We start from the raw sequence: 22,855 nt of genomic DNA on the forward strand, positions 1-22,855 counted from the left end.
CTGCTGTCTTTTGGTTTGTGTGTGTGTGTGTGTGTGTGTGTGTGTGTGTGTGTGTGTGTGTGTGTGTGTGTGTGTGTGTGTGTGTGTGTGTGTGTGTGTGTGTGTGTGTTGTTATGTACTCCTCAGGACAGACTAAAGAAAGTGGAGGATGTCGGAGGATGTTTACTAGACGTCTGAGTTTCTGTTTGTCAGAGTCGAGGCAGTGTAGGGTTAATCTGAGCCAGACTGTGTGTGTGTGTGTGTGTGTGTGTGTGTGTGTGTGTGTGTGTGTGTGTGTGTGTGTGTGTGTGTGTGTGTGTGTGTGTGCGGTGTGTGACGACAGACAAAGCAAACAAAGAAGCAGCAGGTTTGGTGTTGTTATTTTGCAGTTGACGGGGCTTCATGTCTTCATGCTGTCTGCAGGAGGAGGAGCTGCTGGGAATGTTAAACAGAGCACACACACACACACACACACACACACACACACACACACACACACACACACACACACACACACACACACACACACACACACACACACCTTATACTGCTACACACACTGACACACACACAGAAGCACAATTGAAATACACAGAGACAAACACACACTCATCTATCTTTAACGCTCCATCATTCCTGAGGAAATATTGACCAAACTCTCTCTCTCTCTCTCTCTCTCTCTCTCTCTCTCTCTCTCTCTCTCTCTCTCTCTCTCTCTCTCTCTCTCTCTCTCTCTCTCTCTCTCTCTCTCTCTCCCCCCCTCTCTCTGTCAAATAATTCAGAGAGGGAGGATACTGCATGAGTGAGACAGAAGCCTCTGATTATGTCACAATCTGCTGAGGTAAGAAAAGAATAAACATGAGTTTTGACACAATGTGGACAAAAGTATACGGACACTTTGATTACTGCGGTTCGTTTCTTCCTGTTTTAAAGCTTTTCACATCTCAAGTCAGCCGGTATGAAACACACCTCCGTGGTAAACAGATTCTAAATACTCTTCGACCAATCAGTTGGTCGATGGAGAAATACATCCACCTGGTAGCCTAAAAGCTATTTGCTTGATATCAAATTATATTTAATTTAATTACTTTATACTTAAATGCAACAACAGACTCAAAGCCGACCAGCTGCTCATATGATTTCCAAAAAAATCAAACGATCCGCCGAAGCTGTCGCAGTGCCAGCAGTTACATTATAAACAACATATATTTATTTATATTTACATATTTATTAGACTGAACATATTGACATATGCAGATTCTGACAAGTGATGCATCGGTCACAGTTTTTAAATATTCTCCGCTGACACATTATGAAATCCAACCTGCAACTCTCAACCACCAAAAATAAACAACTTTACGCTTTATAGCAGCACAGACTGAGACTGTGTGATCTCTCTGATTTCACCCTAAATGGAGCATAATTTACTAAATGAACATCATGCAACCAGAGGAGTCGCCCCCTGATGGACACTAGAGAGAATGCAGCTTTAAGCCATTTCCCCAGTAGCTTCACTTAGCAGAACCGGAGGTTGTCACCTGGTTTCCTAAGAAACATGTGTCAAATAATCCCAGTTACATTAATACAGTCTTTACAAAATAAAGATTTTCTTTGGTATTTGTATTTTCAGTAACGACACTCACATTCTTCTGTATTTAAATCCACGTTTCATTCTTGATATCAACACTAAACATTGATATATGACATTTGGTGGCAATAAGTTTAACCATCACAGTGTGAAATAAAGCTTTACTGCCGATCGTTGTTGGATGATATTCGGTAAAGAATATGCGATCAATAGATCATTAATGCTTTTTAAGAGCTGATCCCTGATTATGTTACATTGTGAACAAAGGATCTGTGTTGAAGATCAGCTGATTTAAGAAAACAAAACAACAAAAACATCTGTATCGGGTTCATCGCGGTCGGCGGCAACAAAACGTAAAAGTTATCTTTGCTCTCCTTTTAATCTTCTGATCCGATGTGTGATTAAAAACCGTGATACGATCCAAACTGTGAGTTTTATGATCCGTCGGAGCCAAACTGAAAATAAAGAGCTACCAATATAATATTCATAATATTATTTTATGTTGGTTATGGATCATAAAACTTAATCTAAATGAACTTCCATTCTTTTTCTGTGATGACAGTTCGAGTCTAGTCTCTGCTGTTTGGTGATTGTTGGCCCGGCGCCCTGAGGACTGAGGGCAGGTGCTCTTCACCTCAGGGTGCTAGACACCCACCACCTCCACGAGCCAATCAGACGCTTGGTCATCTGCCACCTTGAAGCCGCAAACCCTGACGAGGTATCCATAAATCCTGCCGGGTAACCGTGTCCTGCCAACACCGGCAGAGACGGAGCAGAGAGCGTCTCCGGTAAGACGAAACGTTGAGATTCAAGGTGAGTCGATGAGCGTAAATCTTAGAGGATGAGCTGAAGCGGCTCTGAGTGTTCACACAATCAAACAAACCACTTTGTATAAAGACACGTTGCACCAAACAGATCTGCAACAAACCACTTCCCTGTTCGCTTCTGTTTAGAGAACATTTCACATTTAAACTTTTACACCGTAGACAAATATGTTGAATACATTTTTCAAACTCAGGTCTGGACGAAGTATTTCGAGGCTGTTTTTGCTAGTTTTACTGAAGTATAAGGTCTGAGTGCTTCCGTCTGCTGATGTTAGCCTCTTGTTGCTCCAGAACAAACCCTGATTTCTGACAGAACTGTGAAACTACAGATCTGCGGGTAACAAGGAGTGGATTAATGCCGCGTGGATTAATGCCGTGTGGATTAATGCCGTGTGGAATCAAAGAGAAACAAACTGCATGCTCGGTTTGTGGGTTAATTGGAAACATTGGTGATTAGACACATTCATTTGTCCTGACACGGTTTCAATAATGAGGCTGATTTATGGCAGAGATGAAAGGCTCTCAGATGTGCAGTCAGCAGCGTTCACCACATCCATCCTGCATTTTACTACATCAGCAACTTAATGTGGAGTAATGACCTCCGTCTGCAGAGCTTAAACACTGTTGGAGGTGGAGGAATCAAACAGCAGCAGGGTTTCAGGGAGAATTTATACTGAATGACATGGAACAGTGATAAGAGAGACTTTCTGGACGTCAAAACCTCCAGTTTTGAGTCATTTGTCATGATTTCAGATCGGCTAAAATAAAAGGAAGGATGGTGGTAAGGAAATGAAAAAAGAGGAAGAAATCAGGATGAGAAGGAAGGAGAGATGTAAGAAAGTGATCAAATTAGGAAGGCAAAAAGAAAGAAGGAAAGAAAGAAAGAAAAACAGAGGACAAGAAAAAATGTAATTAAAGAAAGACATGAAGCAAAAAGTAGAGAGTACAAAAGAGAACACAAAAGGATTAGAGGAAGGAAGGACGGATAAATAAGGGAAGACAACAGAAAGAAAGGATAAAAGAAAGGGCACAAGGAAAGAGGGCAAGAGAGAAGGAATGAAAAAACAAAGAAATGTAAAAGGACAGAAGGAGGAAGAGCTAAAGAAAAGAAGAAAGAAATGAAAACAAGAAGGAAGAGACAAGAGAGAAGGAAGGACGAGGAAAGGAAGTAAGGAGAGAAGGAAAGAATGAAAAACTGAAGGAATGAAATGAGCAAGAGGAAGAAAGAAAGAAAGAAAGAAAGAAGTAAGGAAGGACTAAAGGAAAAGATATAAGGAAAGACTAAAGGAGAGGAAGAAAGAGAAATATAAATAAACAGGGAAAGAAGAAACAACTTAAGGAAAGAAGGAAAGAAAATAAATGAGGAAAGACTTAAGTTAAGAAAGAAAGAAAAACATGAGGAAGGGGGAAATTATAATGAATAAAGAAAAAACAGAACGAAGGAATAACAGTTAATGGAGGATGAAGAGCAGAAGACAGAAGAAAAATAAAAGGTAAGAAGGAAAGAAAAAGTGAATTAGGAAACAGGAAAGAAAGAAGGAGATACATAAAAAAAGAGGAAAAAAAGAAACAACATACAGAAAGAAGGAAGCAAGAAAGGAAATGAGGAAGGACACATGTAAGAAAGTAAAGAATAGTGACGAAGGAAAAGAAAACAAACATGAAAGCAATGACAGAAACAGAATCTCAAATGAAACCAGCTGTCAGATAAATGAAATGCAATATTTCTCTCTGAAAGAATAAAGGAAGTAAAAGTGATGAAGTCTCTCCGGGTCCATAGAACCTTTTTATTTACTGGTGAAGAAACGGGACTCTCTCATAATTCACAGTTTTCTGAAGCTCAACGAGCCGGCTGATGGGATTTTCACATTTGGATTCAATAAAACCGCGATAGACCGATATCTGCTCTCAGACTCACTTCAGTCTGGGGGGGTCAAAGGTTGAGCTGCAAACTAAATCCACAGAAATCAAACCGTCCACAGAATCAAATGATGCATTTACGCTCAGTAACAACTTCGCTGAGCTGCAAACTATTTCAAGTTTACTACCTCAGGTTTGTGTGGAAGAATACAGGCAGAATGCACACAAAGATGTGAGGAGAACAGTGCAAAAAGTGGCCAAATCCAGCTTTTATGTGACATTAAACGCATCATTTTCCAGCCTGTGCAGCACAACAGGCGTCCAAGTTCCCATCATCACATGACTCTCAGTTAAAAGAGTCTCTGCTCACCAAAAAAACAACAACAGACCAACGACGGTTCACCGTTATCATGATGTGTTCAAATGTAATCTTGTAAAACTGAGAATTTGGGGACAAAAACCAGTAAACAAACGGTCATAAAGGAGTTTATGTTAAAGTGATTTATTGTTGACTTTTTGTTTTTTACGGTGGTTTAAAATCAGGTATCGAGAGTTGTTATATGTCACTGGTGTTGGTATCGACTACTTAATGTGACCAATAATGCATCAATCTAACCTCTGTTTTGATTGTTTAATGCTAAGCTAAGCTGCTAAACAGAAGAAAACAACAGTCGTGGGTCTTACATCATGATTATTATGTATTGACCCACTGAACTCTAGAAACCGGCCGGCGGGTTGGAAAGCATGTTTTCTTTAAACAATCGCCAAAACTACAACGTTTATCACAGCCAGAAAGCTGTAAAAACTGCCATAATCCTCAGATTTTCCTCTTTCCGAGGGTCTTCAAACACATCATGTGTGAAGAAAGCTTCTGCCCGAAAAAAAGCAACCGAAACTAAGCTTTAAATTCAGATAGTTCAACAAAAACATTTTATTCTACATGTCTCATTTAAAATCTCGCCCCAAATAAACCGTTTATTTTAACCAGATTCTGTAAAAAAACATTCAATTCTGAGCTCCTCAGGGAAACTATGAAGATATGATTGATTCATCTGAGACCAACAGTCATGTGACAACAAATCTGTGAAACTTGCTGCTGAACACAAAGCAAGAGAAAAACGTGACAGGAGTGAAGAAACACCTAAAAACTGCTTTGGGTTCGGAGGGTTAACTTTGTGGTATTAAAATATGTTAAAAAAAGCCTTGAATGTTAAACTTTGTGTGCGTTCATCATTCTGTGAGTTAGGACCATAAGATCAGCTCCAACACAGCGACGTCTCTTTGACCTTCATCGTGATGAGTGTGAGTCTTACCGGGACACCTGCCCAGGTGTTTGACGTCGATCTGCTCCTGCTTCATACAGGACGCCTCCCGGACCAGACACGGGTTGTTGTAGGAGTTCCCGTCGGTGGCACACACCGGGTTCTCATTGTGTCCGCTGCAGTCGATGTTACAGATGCACCTGAAGAAGAAGAAGAAGAAGAAGAAGAAGAAGAAGAAGAAGAAGAAGAAGAAGAAGAAGAAGAAGAAGAAGAAGTTTTGCACTGAATCATTAGCTGGAGCTCATTTTAGAGACTTCTAAATGAAGACACGGGTCATTAATCCACCACAGACTGGGCGTCGCACATAAAAGAGATCAAGTCCACGACTCTAGAAGTCCTTTTTTCAGACACGATAAGAATTCAGAGCAGGATTAACAGTTTTTTGTATTCTCAGTCTCACCAGAACAGACGGTGAAATAATCTTCATCTTTCCAAACATTGTACTGTCAGAGGTTTATTTTTAACAAGGTAGATTCACAACTTCAATATATATTTGGGGTAAGATTCCTTAAGGTTCTTAAGGACATGTTTAAGAAATACCCTTATACATTTATCTGACTTTAACTTAAAAATAAACCTCATATATTTAAAAAATAAATATATATATATATATATTTTTTTTAAAGGTATCAAACATGCAGGAAAGTTTTAATAAAGGGTATATAAATAAATATATATATAAATAAATATATATATATATATATAAATAAATATATATATATAAATAAATAAATATATATATATAAATAAATATATATATTTATATATTATGGCTAGGCAAAATGGCCTGAAAATTAAATATTCTTTTAAAAATACTCTTATTTTTTAAAACAAATAAGGCCTAGCAAAGACGAATGAACTATAAGCTTACACCCAGCGTTTTGTAAATAAATATTAGCCGTCTCTTGAAACAAATATTGTACCTGAGTCTGAGGAGAACCTGTATGAAGGAGAAAATGTATATTTGAGGATCTTTTTGTCCACTCTCTATATACCTCAGAATGGTTTCTGGACTTTCTACCACTGAACAGCGTGTTGCGTGTTCCTCGTGAGCCTCGCCCTCACTTCATCATGACCTCCGTGTCAAACACTCACCAGACGTCCTCCGAGTCCTCGTCACACTCGGCTCCATATTTACAGGTGCTGCACTTGGTGAACTTCTTCCCGACGTCGGAGCCTGAACCCTCGTCATCTGCAACAAATTACATGAATGATAAACAAATAAATATACTGTTTGTATAAATAAATAAATAAATAAATAAATAAAGGCGTCATAAATCAGCTCTCAGCCGTCGTCTTCAGGGCTGAACATGGAAGAAGAAAAGTAGTTTCATGATGAAGGGAATTCATTCAGCGTGTTCCTCAGTGACATTAACTCGAGTAATAAAACTCCTTCAATAAAATAAAACTCATTACTATCTCTTTAAGCTGTGGCATTTTTAATTAAGTATAAATCTTTATTAATTCATTAAAATGTCTTTATTCTCGATTTTTCTTTTTCCTTTAACAAATTCACCAAATTTACAGTTTTACAAAAGCAAAACTACATTATATTTAATAGTAAATTAATATATTAATCTTTGGGGAAAACATGCTTGGATTCATAATTGGAAACATATTGGACATTGAGAATCATAATTCACTAGAAATTAAACAAACTTGTATTAAACTGTGTTGGTAGTAATATTTCTTTGATCATCCAGCTGTGTCTCTCTGCAGGTTTCACATGGCTTCTTCTTCCTCCAACATTAATAAAAAAAAACTATTTTTTAATTTAAATTCTTCGTCTTTGCTGCTCTGCTTCTGCTCCACCAACTGTGGAACTTTGTATATCGATGTTTGTGATACTTCAAGAATAATAATCAGCTTTTTATTATTATTATTATTTTTCACGCTTCTTTCCAGAACAGCGACTTGATTTCATTTTACAAAAACGACCTCACGTTCTGTTCCGGAGGCCGTTAACACTGATGACACCGGGTCTACCATCAACACGCGTCACGGCTCACACGCTTTTCTATCAGACAGAGCCGTGCGTGTGTGTGTGTGTGTGTGTGTGTGTGTGTGTGTGTGTGTGTGTGCAGAGACTCCTGGAGCTTATCGGCCAAATGGAAGCACAGCCGCACATTATCATCTTATGATATTACTGTTATTATTATCATCATTACAGCGGGATGCGTTTAATGTCATCTCGCATGACGGCACTCATTTTCCTGCAGAGAGCGAGTTGAGAGTTGAGAGCAGGCGAGGCGGTAACAACCGAAACATCAAATATCAAAGAGCCTACAGGGATTTATTCACGGCTGCCTTTCATCAGGGGAGACATTTTCATGATTCATCAAGTGTAAATTTGTAATGTAATAGAGGGAAAAGCTCAGTGCTATCAAGGGGAACAACAGGAAATGTAACCGCCGTCCTGCAGGCTGCAAAACACTTTGACCTGAAGTTAATAAATCCTGTGTTTGGAAACTAAAGTCTGAATATATAGTTTAATAAATCAGGCAGCAGGGTCATATTACTGCAGCTGTTTCCTCTGCAGTCTAGTGATAATAATACTAATTATTTACTTTATAAAGATAGATACAACACAGCAAAAGTACCTGGAACAAGATAGAGATGACCAGAGATGGAGGAGAATATAGTAATATAGAAATATCATAATGTGAAACATAAACAGTTCTAGTGAGTCAGAGTTAATTAGATAGCTAGCTAGTCTTAGATTTATTGTTTGTCAATGGTACGCAATGTTATTGATTTTTATTCTAGTTCATCACCAACACTACATGTTACAGATTACATTGAACACATCATAACGCTATAATTTACCTTCAAACAATACTCATGTGATCACTGAACAGAGCCTGAACGCATCATGAAACATGGCTGCATTACAGATATGAATGGTGAGGTCTCACTCTGGCGCAGATTTCTTCTCACTTATTGCAATAAAAATGCGACTTTGAGAGCCACAGCATGATTAAAATGAGGTGGGAGGGTGGATGCTGAAGTGTGTGTGTGTGTGTGTGTGTGTGTGTGTGTGTGTGTGTGTGTGTGTGTGTGTGTGTGTGTGTGTGTGAGAGAGAGCCTGCTGGCTGACAGATCGGCCTGCTGAGGCTGGATGTATTGAACATGGAGAGCTCAGTTGGGGCTCAGAGGCCACCGATCGATGGACGAGGAGCCTCAGCAGAGAGGCGTCTTTGTTTCTGTTCGACTCTGAAGACGGCAGGATGCTGCTGCTTCACACACACACACACACACACACACACACACACACACACACACACACACACACACACACACTACAACTACAACACCCCGTCGTTGTCTCCGTCTTAAACATTTAGGTTTGGAAGGACAACAAGTCCTCGAACACTGTAGAATAAAACAAAGATGATGCAGTAATGACGCTTTGCTTTGGAAAGACTTTTGTAGATTCTAACTTCCTGTCAAACTATCCCCTCGTTATTTCTGTCACAGTACAGCTCATTTTTTCATAACGTCCAAAACGACTACTGAGACTGAATTAGTTGTGCTTTCATCTGCTGATTTCTAAAAGCCTTGTTGAATTCTTCTTTGTATTCTTAGGTGACATTTTAGCAGTTTGTGATTATGATATACAGACTTGGCAGATTCGTATTCAGGTAGTTTGTGTGAATAAAAGGTTTCCTGTGAAGGTTTTCTATTTATATTAACATTCAGTGTTTCTCCGAGGTCTGACAAATGTTTTGAACGCATTTACTTCTTTTGCTTTGTAGAGATGATTTTTTCTTTAAAGCAATACTTCCCATAAAAAAGATCTCCTGTGTATCAGTATCGTGTTGCCTTGAATTTATGAACAAAACGTTGCTTTTCTCTCATGGCTCCTCGATGAAAGGAGGAATAAAAAAAAAAAGTAATTGGAGGTCGTGTTCAACAACAGCATAAAAACACTTCCACGTGTGGTGCAGTTTATATAAAGAAATAAATAAATAAATAGTTTATCCAGTCGGCTGCTCACTACTTCACAAACACATGCATCTTGACTAAAACAAAGAAGTTACCCCTCATTTTTTGTGTGTTTTCCTACAAAAATTCAATCCAAACTTCCGTCTTCACAGGAAAACACTTAGTTAGATTTAGTCAACGAAACAACATAGCTAGGTTTAAGATAACATGATGAAATACTTAGTTAGATTAGGAAAAGATCGCAGTTTGGGTTGAAATAACTATAGAAGTGTTATTTAAGTACGCAAGTTACAGGACAAATAGTGGGTGAAATATTTGATCCCTCTACTTCCTCTCTAAATCACCCTGTGTGGGATTCAACGGCCTTTTGACTTCCTGGTTCATGATGACGTGGATTATATAACGATTAGTTTTGTGGGATTTCAACAAATCACAGTGCAATCATTTCTGTATGTAAAGCTGTGAACGCTGGATGAGTCATATGCCAATTAGTGAGACTGGGCTGCTAAAAGAGACCATTTTGGAGCCTTCAAACATGTAGAAAACGTTTTCCTTCCCTCCCAATGGGAACCGCTTTACAGGTGGATGTTGGTTTAGCTCACAGGTGTGTTCAGGCTCGCAGAGTGAAGCACAAACATGGAGGAGAATCTCTGTGGCTCGGCACCGCGCCTGCAGGAAACTCACCGGCTCATCGGCTCAGAAGACGCCTCCTGATTGCAGATGGTGGAGACACCATCTCTCTGGAGGCCCCGTGCAATTAAACCACCCCCCCCCAGCAGCAGCCGTATTAAACAACAAACACTGCGGTAGGCGCTCACAGATGGTCGCAAAATGTCTCTGTTGCCAAATTTGGCAACGGCAAGGCTTTCAGCTCGACTCTCTCAGGAAGAAAAATATCAATCCACCCATCAGGGAGGAGTTAATGCGAAGACAGAAAAAAACCCTCCACACAATCTTTATTAGAGGAGTTATTACCCAACGAGGCCGGAGACACGCAGAGGCAGAATAAAAGAGCCTCAAACGCTTCAGTCAGACCTCGTTTAGAGACTCGGCTGGGTTTCATTTGTGTTTTGAAACAGGAAATGAAATGTTCAAACAGCCCAAAGAAGAAGAAGAAGAATAAAAAGAAGAAGAAGAAGAAGAAGAAGAAGAACTCACCGTCTCCGTCTCCTGAACCGGAACCAGTATCTGTAAAGACACAAGAGACACAACAACCAGTTTATTATACTTTATTATATAAATATATATAATACATACAAACACTTATCAAGGGGTCACATTATAATTGAAATAGTTCTTTGCTGTGTTAAATTCTATTAAATTGTCTCCTGCACCATCTTTACGGTTAGCATAGCTTAGCATAAAGACTGGAAAGTGGTATAAACTTATTTTTACCTCACGTGCATCATTATGGGAAAAACAGTAGGAACATGGTTTTATCCTTTCTGAACAATGTCTGATGAAATATTCTAACTGTTTTTTGTCTAAAGGGCTTGTGGATGAAAAATACATGTCCTTTCTTATCTACTCTGTTATTGAAGCTGTTTGGCGAGTTTTTCTTATTTTACGTTGTTGAATCTCAAGAAGCAGAAGGTTTGGTTTAGTGGGGAGTTGATTGCTGTACAGGTCTCCAGATTCTGTCAGTTATCCCAAGTCACAAGTTAATCTCAAGTCTTTGCATTGAGGTTCCAAATCAAGACATGCAAGAACCGACCAAGTACCGAGTCCTAAACTTTGAGTTTCGAGTCCTAAACAAGTCATAAAGCGCTCTAAATGTGACGCCATTACGAAATATTAATGCACCGTAATTCGCAAATCATGTTCAATCTACACGATTATTTATGAGGAAGTTTAAAGGCCACAAAAAGTTACGGTAGGCGGACGGGACAGGAAGTGGATTCTTTCTTCCAGAAGACATCGGTGTGAAACGAGAAACCAACGTTGATTTATTTGTCATGTAATTGCGTACTTAAGTATCGCCACTTACGTAGATATTTGAACCCAAACCATGATCTTTTCCTGAACCCAACTAAGTAGCTTCTTGTGAAGACGGAAGTTCATTTTGAAAAGAATGTATTCATGTAACGAATGGAAATGAACCCGTGTTGCTGGATTTTTGTAGGAAAACACACGAAAAACCAGAAGAATCTTTTCGTAAGATATCATACGACAGTTGTATGAGGATACTTTGGTTTTTGCATTATGCAATTCAATTTATTAGTTTTTTTGGTGACCAGTTTATAGTTTTTGTTTACGAAACAATTGATCTTCTGGTTTCCTTTTCTCCGGCTGGCTCTCAGTAACTTAACAATGGTTTTAATAGTTCCTTTACTGCAACCTGATTGGATTCTGTCTTTTTTAAATAACATACTTTTTAATCTTTCGGGGGACGGTATCAAGTATTTTCAAGTCCAAGTGAAGTCAAGAGTCGTTGATTTTAAAGTCATGTGACTCGGTTCCACACCTCTGCTGCAGAGACAAGAAATGGTTCCATCATGAAACTACAACCACAAACTGTCGGACGTCTATGTCTTCTCACGTTAAAGTTAAGTCTTCAGTAAATAACTAAATCCATCCCCTGATTTTAGATTTTTGTTATAATCCATAACTGATAATAAAACAGAGTTGTGTTTTGCAGCAGGTCTAAAATAACCTTGTTCTGGTCACTCAGGATTTGGACTCTGATTCAGAATAAATCTTGGCGCAGCATCTTTGAATTAAGAAAATGGACCCTGTGTTTGGAGTTTTCTGGCACGTCGCCGCTGCATTAAGAAATGGACACCGGCTGCTTTGTTCAATTAAATTTCACATTTATTTCACAAAGTCATGATGAGATTGTTTTTCATGGAAAGGGAGGCAGAAAGAGAGTCGAGAGTGGGCGGAGGTATTGATGGTTCTGTCTGCGTCTTATTGACTAAACGTCGAGAGTTTGCCGGTGAAACTGGAGCTGTAACATTTAGAGAGAGAAAACTCTTCTTTAGTGTGAAGAATATTAATTGACTAATGAGGAAATCATTTTAGTTTAATGTTTAGGTGAAGAGATTGAAACTCTTCTTTTTCATCTTTAAACTCCTCTGAGACGAGCAGGTTCTGACTCTAAAGTAAGTAAGTAACACTGTTCAGTCCTATTTTTATATTTTATATTTCAATATTCATGTCAGACGGGAACATTATTCCAAATATCTTGTAGCAAACGGCTGCAGCTTTAAACTCGGCTGATCCTCCGCCGGATGGAAACTCTGCACCGGAGAGTCAATAAAACCTGCTGAGGAAATTAAACATGGCCGACCCTGTGTTTAATGAAGCAACCCGAGCTTTCACTGCTTCCTCTTCTGCAGCACACACACGAATCACTGTGATGTTTCTCTACTTTTACTTTAGTTTCTGATGGGAGAGATAATGAACAGTAAAGCTACCTTTTATTGCTCTAGTTCTGGTCCAGTTCTTTTGGATCTGGACGGAGATCAACGGAGGCAGGTGTGACAATTTAATTCAACAACTAAATACTAAAAAAAAGAGAAATCAAACAGAGAGGTCGATTTTCTGTTCAGTTCACGGTTGGAAACGAAAGAGAAAAAGAAAGCCGAACATTCACTGAAAGTTGTAGCTTCAGTCCAACTTTAAGGGTAATTTCACACAAATTCCAAAAAGAAAACATTGTTCCACTTCAGGAAGATCATTTTTGAACTTTATGATGACTTGAAACCAAAATGACCTGCATCTGAAACTGTTTGTTCCACAGAAAACACGTACCAAAGCCTCAAAAACACGAGTAAGAATCTTCTACCAAAGCCTAAAAACACAGTAAAACAAGTATGAATCTCGTACCAAAGCTTCAAAAACCCAGAAACAAGGAAGAATCTTATTCCAAAGCCTCTGAAACACAAGTTAGAATATTGTGCAAAAGCCTTAAAACACAGAAAAACAATTAAGAATGTTGTACAAAAGCCTAAAAAACTCAGAAAAACTAGTAAAAACCTTGTTCCAACCCTCAAAAACACAGAAACATTAATATTAATCTTGTACCAAACCCTCAAAAACACGAAAACACGAGTAAGAACCTTGTACCCAAGCCTTTAAAAAACACAAAACAACAAGTAAGAATCTTGTATCAAAGCCTTAAAACACAGAAACACAAGTTTTAACCTTGTTCCAACCCTGAAAAACACAGAAAAACAAGTTAGAATCTTGCACCAAAGCCTCAAAAACCTTCAAAGTTTGGGTTAAGCAGAACATTCCTCTCCACATCCTCTCCTAATAATCCGTCTGTGTGAATCTGCTCTCATCCTCTCTCCTCCTTTAACAGGCCAGTAGAGTCCAGAAGCTAACAACTCTAGTTTTAAAGAGTAATAACTCCTCCGGCTGGTGTGGAGGTTCAGACCTTCAGCTCAGACCTGAGATCAGACCCCATAGAGGAGGTCTCGGCCCTCCTGCCTCCCCGTAACCTCCCGGTCCTGCTCTTTGAAACAAAGCCAAACCTCCTCCTCCTCCTCTCCTGCTCGGGGAGATAAACTCAGCTGAGTCTTTGTGCCGACGAATGCTCCAATTACAGGAAGCATAAATCTTGAGGAGAGGAAATTGCAGAAGGACAGGAAGGAGGCGAGGGAAGCAAGGAGGACATATCACAGCGCCGGGTCTCTGGTGTAACAGGCAATAAGAGCAGAGCGCCGGAGCAGTGCCTCCTGGGAAATCAGGCCACTGCTCCTCCAGATAGAGTTGACCCGCACCGCCACCGCCACCGCCACCATCACCATCACCATCACCATCACCGCCACCACCACCATCATCACCACCACCACTGTTACTGTAGGTTTCCCCGACACATTTCTCCAGAGTGGGAACATCAACGCTGACTGGCCTGCAGAAACTTCTGAATCCAGAGAGTCTGCCGGCGGTGTGATGAGGAACATGCTAACCCGTTAGCGCTTCGTTCCGGCTGCTGGTCCTCCAGATGTGGAAAGCTGAAGGTTTTGGGAAATAAACTATATGTGGACTGTATGTCTGAGTGCTTTTAGTCAAACACTGAATAGCGTGTTGACACATCTGTCCACGTTTGGTCTGTTTTTCCTCTTCTAACGATAAAGAAATGAATCCCCATCTGAATGGACGTTAGTGTAACGGTGGTGAGATATGTTGACATAGGAACGAGTGCTTTTTCCATTAATACGCCGGATTGAAACGCTCCCCAAACATGCCAGAGAAAGGCGGCGTGTGAAGACAAAGACCGCTGCTAAAACCTGAATTATATGTCTTAATGGGGAAATGCTACATTCAGAATATCCAAACATAATATGCTGTTTACATGAGCTCCTATGGAGAATATTAGTGGTATGTTAGTGTGCATGTAAACCCAGTCAATGATATTTAAAGACAACAGTTTGTGTTTGATTCTTTCCTGAAAACAGCTGAAGCTTCAAAAGGTGAAGAACAAATGAGTTTTTACTTCCTGATGAAACATGTCTCAGTGATCTTTAAAATGTAGTCAGACAGATGAACTGAAGAACTCTGACTACCTGATGGAGGAATTATTGATCAGACTCCTTGACTTAAAAAGGCCTCTAAGTGAAAATAAAACAATCTTCATTGGACTCCAGTCCCTCCTGGACCCTCTGAAGGACCCTGCCCTCCGGTTTGGGAACCACTCAGCTCTGAGAGGACGTTAACGGCTTCCCATCCTCGGCTCCTAATTAATATTGATCTGTGGTTGATTAACCGGCTCGTTCTCTGAAATCAATCAGGCTGATGACGTTCTCCAGAGTTCAGAGGAAGAAACTAGGACGAGCGTTGGATGTTGACGGTGAACTCTGAGAGCGTCATTAGAAATATTAGCGAGATATCTACAGTCCAGATATAGAACGATCATCTCATCCTGAGAGAGTCGCAATCAAGCTACAGTTGAGATTATTACTTCAACATGTGAAAATACTTGAAACGATTCAGTTTATTTATGAAAAAGACCTATTCTCAAACGCTAACAGGGTTTCCTCTCTTTATAACAAGTTTTTGGCACAACTTGAACGATGAATATTGTTTATTAAGGGGTAAACAGTCTGCTATGACAGTTAGAGCTACTGTGCTATGATTGGCTAGGACACATTGCTGTGACTGTTTTGCTCATTAAATTAAAAGGATATTTTTGCCACAAAAGTGTTTGTATTCACTTCAAACATGATGTTTTTCTAAAGCTAACAAAGTACATTTGTTACCTAAACCAAAAGGAGACTTTTTGGGCAATTTTTTTGTAACCAGTCTAGCATTAAAGTGCAATTAGCAAGCTAGCTAGCTAGCCGCCAAATTGGTTAAATTAAACAATTTGACGCTTCATCCACACACTCTTATCCCAGCGTAGGAAAGCACATAGCCATTACCAGATAATCAGCCAATCACAGCCCAGTTGGGCGGGACCAGGCATAATCACTCTTGGGAAAAGAGTGGATTAAAGTCCACACTAGAACACAAACTATTATTCTTCTTTATAAAAGATTTATTTTCAGCTTCAAAAAAACTGTCAAATCCAATGTTCAATAAAGCTGATTATAGTTCTGATTTCATGAATACTTCCAGTGCAAATTACACTCCAAACTACTTTATATTTTTGGGGTAATGAGGGTGAACTGACCCTTTAAAACAACGTGCAGGTCATCTGATTGGTGCCTCATTATAAGTGCCGTCTCAGCAGTCTCACTCCATAATTAGCTCTTCAACATTTTATGGTAGAGAAAGAAGCCGTTACGACAGGACGGCTCGGACCAAAAGAAGAGGACGTGTGTTGGTTTTTACGAGGCGGCGGGTGAATTATTTCCTCAGACGACACTGAGGACATTTTAAATGACTTAAAACCTTTACAGACTCTGACTGATGTCCTCACATACTGCTCAGCTGGTCGATATCAATAAATGAAGGGCAGTAATTCACTTTTTTGGTGAACTCTCCTGCCCTCAATCAATCAGCTTTCCATTGACCCAGCTGCGTTTTCCTGGCAGACTCACCGGTGGGGCAGGGCCCGTCCGACACCCGCGAGATGAGTCTCTGCTGTTTGCAGGCCGCCTGTCGCCGGTAGCACTCGTTCTGGTAGGTGTCGCCGTTGGAGCCGCAGACTGGGATGTAGTTTTTGTGACACTGGGAAATCAAACACAATCAAATGTTAATTAAGTCTCAATGTGACCGCCGGACATGAAAACACTGGACTGACTCCAAACCAGCAGAGAGACGCTGCAGGGTTTAATCAAGGAAAGTTCTCAGGTTGTGTTCAAGTCTGAATTCTCTGAAGTCGGTTTAGATCCATCAGGTTTTTCCACATATAAGACTAATAAAGCTGATTCTGACTGTGAATAAAAGATAACTTTATGAGCCCCAGTTGTCCTTATTTGCTTATATAAGTTTATTATAACACAAATCTGATGTCAGAGAAGATCTCGAACACAGAAATAGCAGAAACGTCACTCAGCTTATTCAGTTTGTCCCACATAGAATCAGGTATAATCACCAGGGAGGGCACTAAACAAAGTGTAACCCTCGATCAAAACTATTTAACGTGGCGGTCATCGCCGAGGTCTTCGTCTCCAGGACAAATCATACAGTCCTTCTAATCATTTTTCTACCACTTGTGACCACAGACTGTGTATACGTTACTTCACCCATTGGTTTGTGGTATCTTGAAGCCCAGAATTCAACTATCATGTTGCCATTTTTTGCAACCAGTGAACAGGAAGTGACCATATTAGGACTGAGGAGGAGTGACGTAAAGACGCTGTATACGTCTCTGGTGTCGACCTGTCAATCAGTGTGTAGCCCCGCCCTAAAGCATCCCCTGCTTTATGGTCTGTTTGACTCTAAATGGAGCATCATTTACTAAATGAACATCATGCTGTATTGAAGAAGACTTGAAACTAGAGATTGAGACCATAAACTCATGTTTACAATGTTTACTGAGGGAATAAATCAAGAGAGAAGTAGAGTCATTTTCTCATAGACTTCTATACAACCAGAGGAGTCGCCCCCTGATGGACAGGAGAGAGAATGCAGCTTTAACACATGAAGCTTTGACTTCACTTGGAAGACCCAAGTTGTTGTAGTTATTTTACTCTATGTTTTTTTGATTCATTTTTAGAAATCATGTTTCTTTGTTTGCATCGAGGTCATAAGTTCTGAAGCTTCAAACTGTTTGGTACAGCCCTAGATACTAGTGTGGGTGTGTTATAGCAATAATTATTATTATTATTTTATACATTAATAGGGACACAAGCCAAATTTTGTCAGCCATTGAGCACCGTCTACGCCGGAGATCATCTATCGACACAACTCTTCCACAGGAACTTCACTAGGCAGTTTAGACAGCGAGTCATGAAACAAGACGTCAACAGACGAGAGAATGTTGCTGAAGATGAGCTGCTCTGAAAAGCAGGAACGAGCTCATTGGACGAGTTTAACATTAGTGGGTGGAGCCGAAAAACCAACAGCCGATGTCAGACTGAAGCCAGAGAAGACGTTTAGAGGAGAGGAGGAGGATTTCATCATGAGAGTCTAGTTTTCTGCTAAGAACTAAGAGGAGGAAGATCACTGGTTTCATTCTGCGTGACGGTTTGAGTAAACCAACTTGACTCAGCTGTCAGATACAAACCGCGGCTGCATACAGACACATATCAGGGTTCAGCAATCCATATTCTATTAACTCACAGCCATCAATCATTGAGCAGGAATCCCCTGCAGAGCCGACCTCTGCTCCGCGACCTCGGCACAGCCGGCGCACAAACACTTCACAACTCCTGTGAGGTCTGCTCTATGCTCTATGACTAGAACAATCTGATAATCCAGATTTCAGCGCACACAGAGACGGATTCATGAGCTCAGAGAGAGTTTGGAAAGTCAGGCAGCAGGACGACATTTAGATTTTTATCCCTCAAAGATTCTCACGTTTTGTTTTTGTCTTCTTCACATTCAAAACTCCAGTGAGAAGGTGTCTGTTGGAGCATTTCAACACTGATTGGCAATAAAACAACGTACTTGTTGCAGCTTTTTCTTCTTTACACTTTTGTGAATCTGGTTCTTGCCTAGTTTCTATATTTATTATACCCTTCTTTCACATTTGATATACTTTTATTCATCAAAGTAGCCAATGAGTAATTTTTTTATCACTTTTTTATTTTCCTATTTATTCAGGAAAAAGTGAAATTTAAGACCCCAAAAACCTACACAGGGAAGTGGGAATGGAGGTGTATGGGTCCAACAAACACTGGTCATTAATAAAAACCAAAGGCCAACAACCAAGACTGGGTCTGCAAAAAAACAAGATGGATACGGCCAAAAACCAAGATGGCAACTGATGAAAAATCTAAATGGCCAAGGCCAAAAACCAAGATGGCAACTGAAAAAAACCAATATGGCACCGACCAAAAATCAAGATGGCGAGGGCCAAAAACCAAGATGGATACAACCAAAATGCCAAACTCAAGGCTACAAAATCTTAGTCCACAAACCAATGGTTGACGTCAGTGTGAGTACATCTACTTCTTACATAGTCTTTGGGTTGAAACAGGCTTTAAACGAGGTTGTAAAGCCCTGAGCATGCCACTGATTTTACACCCGTTATGAAGAGTCGTTCTCAGTCTGTGAACATAGCTGTAGAAAGCATTCTGTGGCTCTGGAGAAGAAAAACACCCTGATGAACTCTGAATATCTGAACCTCTGCTGCTGTGATTGGCAGCGTCCATCACCACCATCTCTGTGGAGGAACGGCACTAACACACTTCTCCCCGGGGTGAAAAATGTTCTCCTAAGAATCAGCAGCTTCCAAACAGAAAGTCATTAACCGAGAAATCTCCACCAATACGGGTAAAGGTCAGCGGAGGCCCACGGAGTCCATAAAGGAGCGGCTGTCCCTCGTAAAGCTGCTGTGAGCTCACAGTAATAATTAAAAGGTGACGAAGGGGAGTGAGTCAACATTGTGATCGAAGAAGAATCAGTGGAACAATGGACAATGATATTGAGATGTGAGGGAAAGGTGTCCCGGTCGTTCTCAGAGGAAATGATTTAAAGAGAAGCAGGAAGAAACAAGAAGAAAGATTTAAAGTCAAGCTCCATTATTATTGATCGCATCTGCAGGGGATCTTCTCTGGGAGTTTCAGCTGAATTGCTGTTGATTCAACGATTAGACGTCTCCGGCTGAAGGTTTCAGGACGATGCTGCTTCCTGTCCTCTGCCCGTCTCCTCACCTTCTTGCTCCGGCGGTGATACGAGAGACAATAACTCTGCTGGATGTTACTTCTGCATTCAGCCGCCGTCTCGCTCAGGCAATCGTTAAACTCCTCTGATCACGCTGAACATCTCCGTCCTGTTTGTGTGGACACGAGTGACGAGTGCAGGTTTTGCTTTCAGATCTGAGAAGCCAGATGGGTTTTGTTTCAAACTGTATCTGTGCGTTGTTCGGATAATTATGCCGATAGTAAAACAATGAGCTGACTGGAGAGCAGTTGCATTTTAGTTTTCCTGCTGCCACAAATGCTCACTAGAGCACCAAATGTGGATTCTCGAGGCAACAACTTCCTGGTCTGAAAAGTGAATCCAAAGCTTCATGTGTTAAAGCTGCATTCTCTCTCCTGTCCATCAGGGGGCGACTCCTCTGGTTGTATAGAAGTCTATGAGAAAATGACTCTACTTCTCTCTTGATTTATTCCCTCAGTAAACATTGTAAACATGAGTTTATGGTCTCAATCTCTAGTTTCAAGTCTTCTTCAATACAGCATGATGTTCATTTAGTAAATGATGCTCCATTTAGAGTCAAACAGACCATAAAGCAGGGGATGCTTTAGGGCGGGGCTGCACACTGATTGACAGGTCGACACCACGTCGTTGTCCGGTCTGAGGGTTGTCCGTGTTTTTGTCTTACGACTTTAACTCTTTCACGGTGAGTTTTCACTTCATGAAAGTTAATTACAATATCTTAAAATAATAACACAATATGGCGTCGCCCAAAAGCTGAGTTGGTTACGGTGAAAATCAAGATGGCTACCCCTAAAATGCTGATTTACATGCTTCAAACCTCAGTCTATAAACCAATGGGAGACGTCGCGAAGACTACGTCCACTTCTTATACAGGTTACCTCAGGACACCGTCACATAGAGGAGGTCTCCATCATACTCTTTAGAATAATTCACGTCTGATAGGCAGAAACCTCGAGCAGAACCAGGCTCTGCATCGACTGGTTTGGTTGGATTAATCCACCGCTGAAAATAGTCCCCAACAAATGCAAAATATCCTCCTTTGTTTTATAAAAACAACAGTGACCAGCTGCTCCAGGACATTACTGAGCCTTTTGTTTTTAAATAAGGAAACCATACATTTGTGTTTTACAGATAGAATACCACCAGACTGAAGAGGAAGCACAAAGACAAGATGATCTTTTCTCTACCTGGAACTGGCAGACACACTTCAGCAGAGCTCCGTCGTCTCTGCAGGCGCCTCCGTATCGACAGCTGGACTCATCACAGACCCTCAGGTCGCTCTTCTTCTCTGACAGATCTACAACACAGAGAGAGAAACACAAAGGGTTAAACGGAGGGCTAAGTGAAAGGTGTGAGCAGGTAGATCGATATCAGACCCACAACACCTCCACCAGTATCCCCAGTACATTCTGATACCCCCCCCCCCCGCCCTCTGATCACTGGAGAATAAAACCCAGACAGGTTTATGAACGATAAAAGCAGACAGAGAGGAAAAGCTGCAGGGAAAATATGGAGACATTTCTCTTCAGAGCTCAAACGGAGGAGATGATCGTTTATCAGACGGAGCAATACGAGTTCACATCACGGCTCCAACAGGTGTGTGTACATCTGGGGGACAACAGAACTCAAATCTGTGATGTGATCGTTAGGGAGCAGAGCCAATTGTAACGACTGAGTCTCTTGTCTGGGGCCGATTATTAAATATCATAATTTACCGTCTTTCATAACATATTTGTGTCGTGATTAAATAATACATCCAGATATCGTGATGCACAATTACGTTGTCTAAATTGATAATAACAAACACAAACTTACTCAAATGCATCAAATCGAACATTTTTCTCATAAAATTTCATTTAAAATTCATTAAATTATTAACAACTTTTTTCATTTGGGATTTTTTAAGAACAAATGCCCCCAAACAATTTCAGATTCCAGCTTCTTAAATGTGAATATTTTCTGGTTTCTTTTCTCTTCTGTGACAGTAAACTTGTCACCTTTGTGTTGAGGACAATACAAGACATCTGAGGACGTCATGTTTGGCTTTGGGAAACACTGATGAACATTTTTTTTTTTTTTACAGTTAATCAAGAAAATATTCGAGATTTTAATCCACAATGGAATTTATTTTTCAGTTTGCTGCAAAAGGATAAATACATGAGGCTCATATTTGTGGGTTTATGATCGCTTTTTCTTATTTGGAAACAGATCTGGGATCAAAATACACACACACGCACACACGCACACACGCACACACGCACACACACACACACACACACACACACACACACACAAACACACACTGTTCTGGCAGCTTTTAAAGGGAGTCATGTCTGTTTCTGATAATAACAGGCCTCCACGTCTCAGAAATATGCAGCCGACTTAAATTATCCACATTTTCTTTGGGATAAAAGCCACAGATTCCTGCCTCCGTGTGTGTGTGTGGGCTTTGAAGGGCCGTGTAATGGGCTGTAATTACTGGTTGCGGATCTCCCTTATTCCTAAAAATGGCTGCTCCCGTCGGCCGCAGTAACAACCAGCTGCAAAGACCCCTGGGAAACGGAGAGACGTGGAGCTCCAGATCAGACTTAAAGAAACCAGGAGAGCAGGAGAAGTTAAGATCAGATAGTTCAGGAACAAAAAAAGATTAAAAGGGAAACAAATCCAAATCACACTTTCCTTTCACATTGATGCTTTAATATTATTATGTCCTGGTAATAATGTGGATTTATTTTAGCCTGTTTTCCCTAACGTTAGGGTTTGTTAGCATTTGAATTGAATATTTAATATTTAGTCTGTGTGTTTCATTAAATTAGTGGGTGATTACAGTTATACATCTCAGAGATTCAGCTGAGAAGGAAGGATTTTAATGTTAACAGCCTGAAAATGAGCAGCAGAAGAGATGATATGTGCAATAAAAATGTGTCTGACACTTCAAAATAAAAGCTTCTAACACCACAGCCAAGACAGTAGGCCCTTATTTATATATATAGCTTCATATTGATCGACTTACACTCGATCTTACAATTGATCAACAGAGCTGTTTCACCACAAAGAATACCACAAAAGCTTCACTTTAAATATTGTGTTTACCACAGAGAGCTCATCAGAAACAC

At 40.3% G+C, this 22,855-nt stretch overlaps 1 protein-coding gene across 1 annotated transcript in view; it reads right to left on the bottom strand.

The window, feature by feature from the left end:
* Nucleotides 1-22,855, bottom strand: part of tmeff1a (transmembrane protein with EGF-like and two follistatin-like domains 1a) — a 54,486-nt gene that overhangs the window by 7,368 nt on the left and 24,263 nt on the right. Inside the window, exons 2-6 of the mRNA XM_054596400.1 lie at nucleotides 20,927-21,036; nucleotides 16,508-16,637; nucleotides 10,677-10,706; nucleotides 6,669-6,765; nucleotides 5,565-5,713 (exon numbers count right to left, since the gene is read on the bottom strand). Coding sequence (XP_054452375.1) covers nucleotides 5,565-5,713; nucleotides 6,669-6,765; nucleotides 10,677-10,706; nucleotides 16,508-16,637; nucleotides 20,927-21,036 — 516 coding nt within the window. The remainder of the gene's footprint in view (nucleotides 1-5,564; nucleotides 5,714-6,668; nucleotides 6,766-10,676; nucleotides 10,707-16,507; nucleotides 16,638-20,926; nucleotides 21,037-22,855) is intronic.

Source organism: Anoplopoma fimbria, chromosome 3 (assembly GCF_027596085.1).
Source record: "Anoplopoma fimbria isolate UVic2021 breed Golden Eagle Sablefish chromosome 3, Afim_UVic_2022, whole genome shotgun sequence".
NCBI lineage: Eukaryota > Metazoa > Chordata > Actinopteri > Perciformes > Anoplopomatidae > Anoplopoma > Anoplopoma fimbria.